The sequence below is a fragment of the Anomaloglossus baeobatrachus genome, chromosome 2, assembly GCF_048569485.1.
Source record: "Anomaloglossus baeobatrachus isolate aAnoBae1 chromosome 2, aAnoBae1.hap1, whole genome shotgun sequence".
In the NCBI taxonomy this organism is placed as follows: Eukaryota; Metazoa; Chordata; class Amphibia; order Anura; family Aromobatidae; genus Anomaloglossus; species Anomaloglossus baeobatrachus.
In genome coordinates, this window is record NC_134354.1 from 147,191,152 (window position 1) to 147,203,353 (window position 12,202).

At 44.8% G+C, this 12,202-nt stretch overlaps 1 protein-coding gene across 10 annotated transcripts in view; it reads left to right on the forward strand.

Moving 5' to 3' along the window:
* Positions 1-12,202, forward strand: part of MAP7D2 (MAP7 domain containing 2) — a 185,484-nt gene that overhangs the window by 131,513 nt on the left and 41,769 nt on the right. For 5 of the 10 annotated variants that reach the window (XM_075335423.1, XM_075335420.1, XM_075335421.1 and 2 more), the window contains exons 4-6: positions 385-496; positions 999-1,097; positions 9,444-9,554. In XM_075335423.1, the coding sequence (XP_075191538.1) occupies positions 385-496; positions 999-1,097; positions 9,444-9,554 (322 nt within the window). Of the gene's footprint in view, positions 1-134; positions 241-384; positions 497-998; positions 1,098-9,443; positions 9,555-12,202 lie in introns of those variants that run through there. The other 5 variants (XM_075335419.1, XM_075335422.1, XM_075335424.1 and 2 more) reach the window with 3 other exon arrangements.

Genomic DNA, 12,202 nt, shown 5'->3' on the forward strand with positions numbered 1-12,202 from the left:
GTCTGGCACTTTTGCTCTCCCGGGTGCCTAGCCTTTGTGACTGTGCAGTATCAGTTATCGTCTGCCCTGAATGCGTTAATGCTGTCAGAGCATTTCTCATCTGTAGAGATGATCATTGGCTGCAGCTCCACAGGGACCAGATGCTGAAATCAGTGATGCAACTTGTGTTATTTACCTACTTCATCTCCAGTAGTGACACCTCCCGTGACGAGGATCAGTGCAGCCACCTCCTCTTCTTGAGTATGATCATCATATTCTCCTATTCTTCTTCGAGTTCACAATATAAATGCCCACCATCCATATCTAGGACTTGTGTACACTGAAGACATTGTGACGAGCCCGGCATCTTAATTACAACCTAAATCTGTCTGCATCTTTACCTAGGAGCGGCTCGAGGCTATGATGAGACGCTCCCAAGAACGCAGTCAACAGCTGGAGCAGAAGCAGAAGCGATGGTCCTGGGGTGGGGCCTTGGTAGCCGGAGCTGGAAGAGATGGTGAGTCCTTCTTCCCTGCAATGCAGCCTTTTAATAGAAATCCGTTATTTGAGAGGATCTTTGTGAGAACTTTGTCCTTCTGGGCACATGTCAAGGTTATAGGCTTGTAAAAATTAACCAGTTTAGCATATTTCTGTGTACTGTATTGTCTCTTTAATGAATATTACTATTATTCAGTGCAGTTGTTTGTCATCTAAAGACCAATTCAGTAATGTTGGCCACCAAAGAGAACCTGTTTTATTACTCTGGGCATTGATGTGTTAATATTCTTAAAGGCATCACCACTCACTAGTTGGTCATTATGCTGCAGATTTGTATCTGACAGTGCAAAAATAGAGGTGATGTTCGCCTTTAAAATGTTAACTGTTTCACTGCTACATTACTGAATTGCAGAATGACTGTTTTACCTGGATTCTTGTATGTTGTTTATTCCTGTAAGTTTTACTGTAGGATTTTTATATTTTATCCTCTTGTTGTTTTACTCTGGTTTTGTGCTATGCAGGTGAATCAGAAATCCCCCAACCCCCTGTGCTAGATTTAAGTACCACCACCCCAGACACAGAGCCCGTGACCTCTGCCGATGCGGACGAGCCCTCTAATGGTATATTTGTATGGGACATTGTGCCGCTGTCTGTCAGTGTTCCAGTCACATTAATCATCCCAGCTGTGTACTCTGAGCAGCGATCGGTCAGACCGGTGTCCACAGCAGTGTCCTGTGTCACATTGTACATCAGTTTGTCTGTCCACGTGGATCCAGAACATGGTGCATGACGCCCAGTCTCATACTGTCTTGTGATCCATTCCATATCATGCTCACATCACCAGTATGCGCTTCATTTTATGCTCTTTTTGCAAAATTTTGAAACTTTTTGTACTCTTTGGTATTATTTATTTAGATGAATAATCTGAAACATATCCTGATAGAATGACATAGGTAAGGGACTGCAAAAATGGAAGGACAACACCAGCCCCACCCTGTTGTAGAAACAAAAAGGGTCCGGATTGTAAGAGGTCGTCTGCGAGAAAATGACACAAGGCCCCTGATGCTCTTGGATAGGCCACATTGTTATGCCCCCGCCCGCCTATCAGTGATGCCCAGTGTGGCAGCTTAGACCACATCATACAAATAATGCCCAATTTTAAAGCAATGTCCAGATAGGGATTGGGGATTCCTACCCCCCCTTTTTACAAAGAACTAGCGAAAACCACAGACCCCTTGATTCCTGCTGACTCTCAGCTGTACTCCTGCTTTCCCGGTGCCCACATTGTGATATACCCTGGCATTAGGATGACTTAGATCCGAGTCTTAGCTGAATTTTGTGTTCATTATCTGTGCCAGGATTTCCTGCTTAGTCATAATCCCCCATCCCCCAATACATTATCTGGGGAATAATGCCGCAAGCTCATCAGAGGCACAAGAGCTAGTACATTGTGTCTACAATTGATCTTTTGCTTATTGTGCTTTTTATGACAAAAAAAATCCCTGTCCATTGCATTGTAAGATTTTGCGGCAATTGATCCGTACTGCAGATTTATCCGTTTCTGTTTGATTTGCAATAGTTACAATTGTCCTTCTCCAGAACGTGACCTGCAGTGTATTATAGCAGCTTCTTCTGAGCGTAGATCTACTTCAGGGTATCAGGCTGTATGGCTGACGAGGTCCGGCAGCACAAGAGGTGCCATTATATTACTTATTAAAATGCCTTCCTCATTTCCAAGCAGTGACCGTAGCTTCTCAGTGGATCATCCATTAACCTCTGTGATGATGACTTGCAATTGATCCAAATGGCTTCAGGAAACAAAACATGCCCTGTATACAGTGCAGGGCATGCCCTATATACAGTGCAGAGCATGCTTTATATACAGTGCAAGGCCTTAACTATATAAAGTGCAGGGCATGCCCTATATACAGTGTAGAGCATACCATATATACAGTGCAGAGCATTCCTTATATACAGTGCAGGGCATGCCCTATATACAGTGCAGAACATACCTTATATACGGTGCAGGGTCTTACCTATATATAGTGCAGGGCATGCCCTATATACAATGTAGAGCTTGTCATATATACAGTGCTGAGCATGCCTTACATACAGTGCAGGGCAGGCCCTATATACAGTGCAGAACATGCCTTAAATACAGTGCAAAGCATGCCTTATTTACAGTGCAGACCATGCCCTATATACAGTGCAGACCATGCCCTATATACAGTGCAGACCATGCCTTATACACAGTGCAGACCATGCCTTATACACAGTGCTGGACATGCCCTGTATAAAGTGCAGGGTATGTGTCGCGGGCGGGGAGGGGTGCGCTGCTCGACCGCGCTTGCGGCTCGGGTCCAGCTGCTGCTGCTGCTGCTGCTCGGTGGCTCGAGCGGTGGGCCAGATCCGGGGACTCGAGCGGCGCTCCTCGCCCGTGAGTGAAAGGGGATGGTTTGGTTTGGGGATGTTGTCCGTGACGCCACCCACGGTGTGTGGTGAGGTTGGGGCACCACCGCTGCTCTGTACGGGGATCCCGAGAGCGATGACAGGGAGCAGCTGGGATGTTCCTCTCCCCTCCGTGGGTAGGGGGATTTTGGTAGTCCCGGGGCCCGGAGTTGTTGGCTGGAAAGTGGATTGCGAGGCTTGGCCAGGTGCAGGGTCGCAGGGGCAGCGCAGTGCCAGACGGCACGGTGGTACTTACTCAGCCAGTAACGTACACGGAGTCTCTGGTAAAACAAACGGCTGGATGGACGGGTCCCACAGGCAGCTGCGGTGTTTTTCCCCTGACCCCAGTTTGGTAGTGTAAGTCCTTTCCTGCACCTTTTTGTACGCTCCTCCTGTGCTCCGGTTTCCAGCTGGCTCCCCGGTTCGGTACCGGTGGGCCACCGCCCAACCCCGGCTACCTACGGTTCCACCAAGACTGTCTTCCCGGCTCCCACAGACGGCCACTACCGTCTGCCTGACTGCTACACGAGGGCCCTAGGCTCCAACCTAGGCCCCCGTCTGCTTCTGCCACTCTGCACACCTCCTCTCCCTTCCTCTGCCTGGACTTGTCTCTGTTTCCTGCCTCAGACCAGCTAGACTCCTCCGTGGGCGTGTCCATCTGCCTGACTCCGCCCACCTGGTGTGTCTGTCTGAACCCGAGGGAGGAAATCAGGTCTCACTGGAGATGACTGCTGTGACCTGCTGGGGGTGGGGGTGTGTGTGTGTTGTTACCTGTGGCCCCTGGCTAGTCCAGGGCGCCATATATGCTCTGTATAAACTGCAGGCTATGCCCTTAATAAAGTGCAGGGTATGCAGTTTATAAAGTATAGAGCCTTCCCTTTATACAGTGCAGGCGTGCCTTATATACAGTGCAGGGCATGCCCTGTATACAGTGCAGGAATCAGGAATGCCATATATACAGGACAGGGCATTCCCTATATACAGTGCAGAGCAGGGAGGGCAATCACAAATCTTAATTCAAGCAATAGGAGGTACAATTGTGCTCTAGGTGACGCGTCAGACAGACAACTTGGCAAAGTAAGAAGTCCAGTGAATAAAGAAGATTGGAAAATAATTTAATACATTACTAGCAGGTATACACCAGAAATTATAAAGAGCTTTCTTCCTTACCTCTTGCACATACTAAGGAAAATCTACTGTTGCTACCAGTGATGAGCGAGCACTACCATGCTAGGGTGCTTGGTACTCACAACAAGTATAATGGAAATCAATAAGGAACACAAGCATTTTGCCAGATTTTCCCAAAAAATGCTAGAGTTCCACATTGACTTCCATTATGCTCGGTACGCATGTTGAGCCCATCCGAGCGTGCCATTGCTCGTTCTGCGTACCGAGCACCCGAGTATGGTAGTGCTGAACACCCGAGTCTGGTAGTGCTGAACACCCGAGTCTGGTAGTGCTCACTCAGCACTAGTTGCTACCACTAGGCGGCAGATCTGTTTAGCTGTAATTTCCAGCAAGTATCACAGAGTGTGGCGAGCTTTCCCTGGCATCATGTCCTCTTAGGAACAATTCCTACTGCAGAAGGTGTAAGAAAGCCACTGTCCCCTCAATAGGTGGGATTTTAAAGGGTTATTGCTATCTTCAGAAGTGGGTTTTGTTGGGTAGTGCTTAAAAATATAAGAAAATTTGCAATTTACATTTTTACAATATTAAAGGAAATATGTCAGTAGGTTTAACCTAAGCCGTCTGTATGGGCATGTACGGTAGGTCATATGAATGTTAATAAAATGTTACCTTGATATCTGCAATCTCATGTGTTATTCCATAAAAATCCACATTTTTCTTATATGTACATGAGCTTTTAGGATCTATGGGCCGAGCATAGATCTGCATGAGAATCTGCCTCCAGAGATTATTTTAATTCAAAGGAGGCATTACGAGTCATGTAATGACCTACACTTGGCTGTCGTGAAGACACACAGCTCTGCAGTGAGATCACAACTGACACAGTACAGCTAAAGTGAACTTTCCCATTACAAAAACCTTTGCACTGCAGTCCTCTTGTGCTTCATCTTCCATCTCACCGGCAGCCAGTGTGATGGAGAGCGAAACTACAGCAGAGCTGAAGCTGATAGCATTGCAGATGTGTTTGCAATGAGACAAGGTTGAACTCTGCTGTACTGTACAGTCCCTGACAGAAGTTCTGTCTCTTATCAATGTTATGTAACTAAAAGCTTATAACCTGACTTTAAATTCATCCATTGGTTTATAAATTACTCTTTTGAAAGCTGAAACCCTCCCAAATTTGGTTTAGGTTATGAAAATAAAGTTGCTGCAAAGCTGAAATATTGATAATTTTATGAACACAGAGGTCAGATTTTGGCAAGATAAAGGTTTTGTCGCCTCGTCATATAATGCACCCAGTCCTAGTTTACATCCTCACCTGTGCTCACTAAATGATCAGTTAATTAGTGGGTGTGAATAAAAAGAAACAGAGCACCCCATACCTTCACTTGAACTGCAACTTAACCTCTGACAGCATGCCAAAAATCTACCCTGCGACCAAAGCCTTGATTATCAAGAGACTGGAGAACAGATCCACTGCAGGGGAGGCTGGCACCTTTAATGTGTCTCAGCATCAAGTACAAAGAATTAAAAAAAGATTTGAAGAGACTGGAGATATTTTTTACAAGCCCAGGTGCGGCAGACTCCGCAAGACAACTGCTCAGGAGGAACGTTTGTTGGTTAGAAAATCCAAAGCCAGCCCCTCTTACACTGCAGCAGAGCTCCAACAGGCCTGGTCACATCAAGTCCCTGTGTTAACTAGAACAGTTTGTAGGATTCTGTCTCGAAATGGCCTCCATGGTCGAAACAGTGCCCCGAAGTCAGCACTAATCAAAAGGCAATTAAAAAAACGTGTGGCATTTGCCAAGTCCCACAGCCTGCTAAACAGATGGATGCTGGAAAAGTGGCAGAAGGTGGATTTCTCTGATGAATCTTCAGTTGAATTACACCACAGACGCCGCAAATACTGCAGGAGACCTACTGGAGCCCGTATGGATCCAGAAAACAGTTAAGTTTGGTGGTGGAAAGATCATGGTTTGGGGTTACATTCAGTATGAGGGTGTGCAAAACATTTGCAAGGTGGAAGGCAATATCAATAGCCTAAAATATCAAGAAGTACGGTATTAGCTACCTCTTACACTCCCAATCATAAAAGGAGTCAAATTCTGCAGCAGGATGGTCTCCATCTCATACATCCATCTCTACAACAAAGTTCCTCCTGGCAAAGAAGATCAAAGTGCTCAAGGACTGGCCAGCCCAGTCACCAGACATGAACATCATTGAGCATGTTTGGGGTAGGATGAAAGAGGAAGCTTGGAAGACAAAGCCAAAGAATCTAGATGAACTCTGGGAGGCATGTAAGACTGCATTCTTTGCTATCCTGATGACTTCATCAATAAATTGTATGAATCATTGTTGAACCGCATGGATGCAGTCCTTCAAGCTTGTGGAAGTCATACAAAATATTAAATATGGCTCTAATAGCACCACAACTTCATTCACCAATGTTATGCAACATATCTTTGTATTAGAAGTTAATTATTTGTTTGAATTTCACATTACTTTCTGTGGGCGACAAAACTTTTGTCTTGCCAAAATCTGACCTTTCAGTGTTCATTAAATGATCAATATTTCAGCTTTGCAGCAAATTTATTTTCATAACCTAAACCAAATTTGGGAGGGTTTCAGCTTTCAAAACAGTAATTTATAAAACCAATGGATGAATTTAAAGTCAGTTTATAAGCTTTTATTTACATAACCTGGATAAGTGACAGAACTTCTGTCAGGGACTGTATTGGCAATAATGAGGCATAGCTCTGCAGCGGAGTTGACAGTAAAATGAGAGGACAAGTACTGCTGCAAATATTTGTAATGAGACAAAGTTCACTTCAGCTGTACTGTTAGTTCTGATCTCAGTGCAAAGCTATGTGAGATTGAGAGAACAGTGTCAGTCATTACATGTCTCATGCCTTGCATTTTAAAATCATTTCTGGAGGCAGATTCTGAGACAGATCTGTGTCTGGCCCAGTGATCTTGACAGCTCATTTATATATTAGGAAAAATATAGATTTCTCTGGAATAAGACATCGGATCGCAGATCTAAAGCTAACATTGTATTCAGCTTTCTATGACCTACATGCCCATATAGACAGCTTAGGAGGGTTTATCCTACTGCCAGATTCCACTTAACACTTTAGTTTATAGCTTGGAGACTGGCCACCGCTGCTAGATAGCAGAACATGCGCAGTGCTTAGACACACTGTTCTATTGAAGTTGTAAGCACTGTTCTGAAGTTGGTCGGGGTCACTACAGCGCTCGGTTACCTCCTAATCCTGGCCAGCTTCAGCTCAGTGTTTACATACTAGACCGCAAGGTGTCGGTCTCTTAGGTAACGAGCTGTAAACAAAATAAGTGTTAGAATATGTGCACACATTGCTTTTTTGTGTGCAGATTTTCTACACATAAAAAGCATGTGTTGTCAGGAAAAATGCTGCTGAAAAAACACAAATTTTTCTATCGCATTATTTTATTAAGCGTTTTTTCATGCATTTTTCATGGCGATCACAGATGTTCCTGCGCTGTACCCCCGCGATAGCTGCTGTGGGTCTCCGGCTGTTGTTACAGCTCTGACCCGGCTATCACTGCCCGAAGCGGTGCAAGCGCCGCTTCCATTAGTTTAACCCCCTGAATGCGATTGCAGAATTTAGGAGGCAGGGAGAGGTATTGCTTACCTCTTCTTGTGATTGGGTCCCTTTAATGCGATTACAGGGACCCGATCGCTCCCATGGCAACCCTGGGTCGTCACCATAACAAACCCGGGTTACTGAGCTACGGAGAGCCTCACAGACCATGTCGTATGCATGGTGTGTGAGGCGAAGTGTCTGTGATAATCCACTGTATTGATCAAGCTCGAGCACTGCAATGGATTATATCTGCAGGAAACAAACTGAAAGAATTGACATACTGCTTCTTTTTTCTGCAACAAAATCTGCAAGGAAAAATGCATGAAAAAAAGCAACGTGTGTACACAGCCTAAATATCTCAAGAACAGCTGCAAATTTGAATAAGCAGTACATTGCAAAAGAGCCTGTCTAGCACTATCTGACAATATCCATCTATGAAGAGGGGGATAACCCTTTAATAGCGCGATCCTATAGATATTCTATGAATGCCCTGAACTTAGTAACTGTAGTTTTAATTTCTATTTCACAACTCAATAGTTCTCAGGGAAATTAGAATCTTTGTAATTTTATTTTATTACAGAGATTGAATGTAGAAAAGATAGGAACATTTCTCTAAACATTAGGAAAATCATTGTATATTCTGCAAGTCTGTGTAATGGAAGGTATATAAATATAGTTATAGAGAAGTCGTACAACAATGGAAAAAAGACATTACATAGGACTGTGAATAAAACAAAGAGTGCCGCCCCTGTGGTCATACATATTCTAGCATCAGCACCGTGGCCAGTGATTGGCTGCAGCGGTCATGTATGACCAGAGACAGCTTAGGACAGTGACTGGCTGCAGCAGCCAATCTGATGTACCAGGCGCATCATTGCTACATGAAAAATAAGCAGAAATTGTTGAGGAGCACCAGAGCTAGAGTGTTTGATCTGACAGGTAAGTTTTATGTTGGGTTTGGATTCTCTAATATAATAATATTCATTCATTTATATAGCGCTGTTAATTCCACAGCGCTTTACATACATTGGCATCACTGTCCCCATTGGGGCTCACAATCTAAATTCCCTATCAGTATGTTTTTTGGATTGTGGGAGGAAACCGGAGTACCTAGAGAAAACCCACGCAAACACGGGGAGAACATACAAACACCTGCAGATGTTGTCCTTGGTGGGAATTGAACCCAGGACCCCAGTGCTGCAAGACTGCAGTGCTAACCACTGAGCCATCGTGCTGCCCGCTCTAACTGCTCTTATTTTTTATTCTCCCCTTAAGCCTCATATATCGCTTACTGCTTTGCATTGCTTACCAGGCATTAAAGTATTAAATCCACTTCCCTTGTACTACAAAAAGCAGACAGAGGCCTGACATCTGATGAATGCGTTGACTCCGCAATGGTTGCCCTCTAAATGATGCAATGATTTGTAGCTTGGATGAGCGCCTCCTACTGGGAAAAAATAAAACTAGCTATAAACAAGTAAGAATGTGTGAAGTCTGCAGAATTCAGATACTAACATCTCAGGGGTGATGGGCTGCTCCTAGCTGATCAGTGGAGCCCTGTCCAAACTAATCTATGGCACCAGTCTGCTTAACCCTAGAACGCATACCTTTGGCCTCGCACGCCTGCTAGGTTACTTGTTTTCTATGGTAGATTTCTATGGTGGTGCGTTCTAGAGTTAATCACTGAAAAAACTCCTAAAGAATAAGATGAGTGTTTGTTTTCCAGGAGCAATTTCTTATCTCAATGTCTGCTACATCTCTCTGCAGCCTGTGACAAACTGTCATCTTCTACAATGAGTCTACAGAGGCAAGTGGACTCGCCAATCAGTAAGAGGCTCTCCGCTTCCACCGCTGCAATCACACATTCCCCCGATCGAGGCAAGTGTCTCTCCCTTCTCCATCTCTCCTCGCTGCTTTATCTCTCCTCATATCGTCTCGCTTTCTTACATCATTACTGCATCATATCTGGATTCTTCCTTTTGCCTCTTGGCATCACAAAACTGCAGATAAAACAGGGATTTCAGGGACACTGGGCCTTGACATTCTATCAAAATTTGGAGTTCTCCTTCACAAGAACATGTATCCACAATACAATTTTAGTGTGCAGTTTGCCATGTTATTTTAAGCAAATCCACTAGATGGCACCATAACATACATGAAGGAGCTGATCTAGCTAATGCCAAAATGTGTGAGCAGCGTAGTTATCACATAATGTACTGTAATTGCAAAAGGCAAAGTGAAAATGAATCTGTATTATGGTTGGAATCTATCTAGAAAGTTGGTGCTGGTACCTCAATTCTCTTTGGGTGTTAAAAAAACTAATAAGATTATATTAAAGACGATTTCCACTACTTGGACACCCACTACTCATTCCCCTTGTTTGCCCCCTGTAGAAATAAATAATCCTATATTCACATCCGGTGCAGTCACAGTTCCAGGAATGTCTGAAACCGCGTTCCTGGGGCCCACATAACATTGTTATGACATTCCAGCCTCGCAGCCAGTCAGCGCCCGTCGTCTGTCTCCCCGCCTTCGGACATTTGAGCAGGATGTGAGCGCTGCGCTGATTTCCAGCTCAAAAGTCTAAGGGCGGCTTTGCACACTACGACATCGCAGGTGCGATGTCGGTGGGGTCAAATCGAAAGTGACGCACATCCGGCGTCACTTGCGATGTCGTAGTGTGTAAATCCTAGATGATACGATGAACGAGCGCAAAAGCGTCGTTATCGTATCATCGGTCCAGGCTCCGACATTTCCATAATGCCGGTGCCGCGACAGGTACGATGTAGTTCCTCGTTCCTGCGGCAGCACACATCGCTGTCTGTGAAGCCGCAGGAGCGAGGAACATCTCCTTACCTGCCACCAGCGGCTATGCGGAAGGAAGGAGGTGGGCGGGATGTTTACATCCTGCTCATCTCTGCCCCTCCGCCGCCATTGGCCGCCTGCCGTGTGACGTCGCTGTGACGCCACACGACCCGCCATCTTAGGAAGGAGGCGGATCGGCGGCCAGAGCGACGGTCGCAATGCAGGTGAGTGCATGTGAAGCTGCCGTAGCGATAATTATCGCTACGCCAGCTATCACAAGATATCGTACCTGCGACAGGGGCGGGGACTGACTATCGCGTGCGACATCGCAGCATCGGCTTGCGATGTCGCAACGTGCAAAGCCCGCCTAAAGATGGGTATACAAACACCAGGCGCTGATTGGTTGCAGGGCTTGCATGTCATAACATTGTTACATGGGTCCCAGCAATGTAGTTTCACACATCACTGGAACTGCAGCCGCTCCAGGTGAGTATAGGCTTATTTATATTTACGGGGCGAACAAGAGGAATGAGTAAGGGTTGTCCAAGTAGTGGACATCCCCTTTAAAGGGAATCTGTCAACAGGTTTTTCCTATGCTGAAGTTAGCATGCTGCAAGGGTTAACATAGAAAGTTCAGGCATGCCTGTTTTGTCACAGTTTGCTATGTTTATTTAAGTAGAAGGACCCTTATCATTACAGGACTAGAAGCTCAGGTGCTCAGCAGTCTGGCACACCTCCTGCTGTGATAGACACATCACTGTGAATCTACAATCTCTATATAGAGAGCCCGGGGTGGGCCGGGGCAGCTCCCTGTACTCTCCTACATGACTAAACCTAAAAATTCAGATTATGTCAGAATGGCTGCACCCAGTAATCTAAGTGATACATCATCGGATTCAGAATCTCTTTGCCTACATCCTGCTGCTCTTAGATGAGGTAGAAAAAATCTGCATCACATTCCCTTTAAGTTCTTTAATTTAACTTTAAGACCTCAAAAGTCCCCCAAAAATCATGTCAATCTACCCCATGTAACCCTTTATGTACTAGACACATAGGTGGAAGCCTTTATTATCAACCAAATTTCTCAATCAAACAGGCTGTCTGCTACTTGTTTTATGTTACTTTCCCACTCTTTTACATTTGTTAATCTTGATATGGACTGAAATGCTAAAATTGTATGTTTTAACTGATATATTTATGCATGCACGAGCGAGTAGAGAGTGTGTGTGTGTGTGTGTGTGTGTGTGTGTGTGTAATATATATATATATATGTATGTATATATATATATATATATATATATACAGTACAGACCAAAAGTTTGGACACACCTTCTCATTCAAAGAGTTTTCTTTATTTTCATGACTCTAAGAATTGTAGATTCACATTGAAGGCATCAAAACTATGAATTAACACATGTGCAATGAAATACTTAAAGTGTGAAACAACTGAAAATGTCTTATATTCTAGATTCTTCAAAGTAGCCACCTTTTGCTTTGATTACTGCTATGCACACTCTTGGCATTCTCTTGATGAGCTTCAAGAGGTAGTCACCGGAAATGGTTTTCCAACAGTCTTGAAGGAGTTCCCAGAGATGCTTAGCACTTGTTGGCCCTTTTGCCTTCACTCTGCGGTCCAGCTCACCCCAAACCATCTCGATTGGGTTCAGGTCTGGTGACTGTGGAGGCCAGGTCATCTGGCGTAGCACCCCATCACTCTCCTT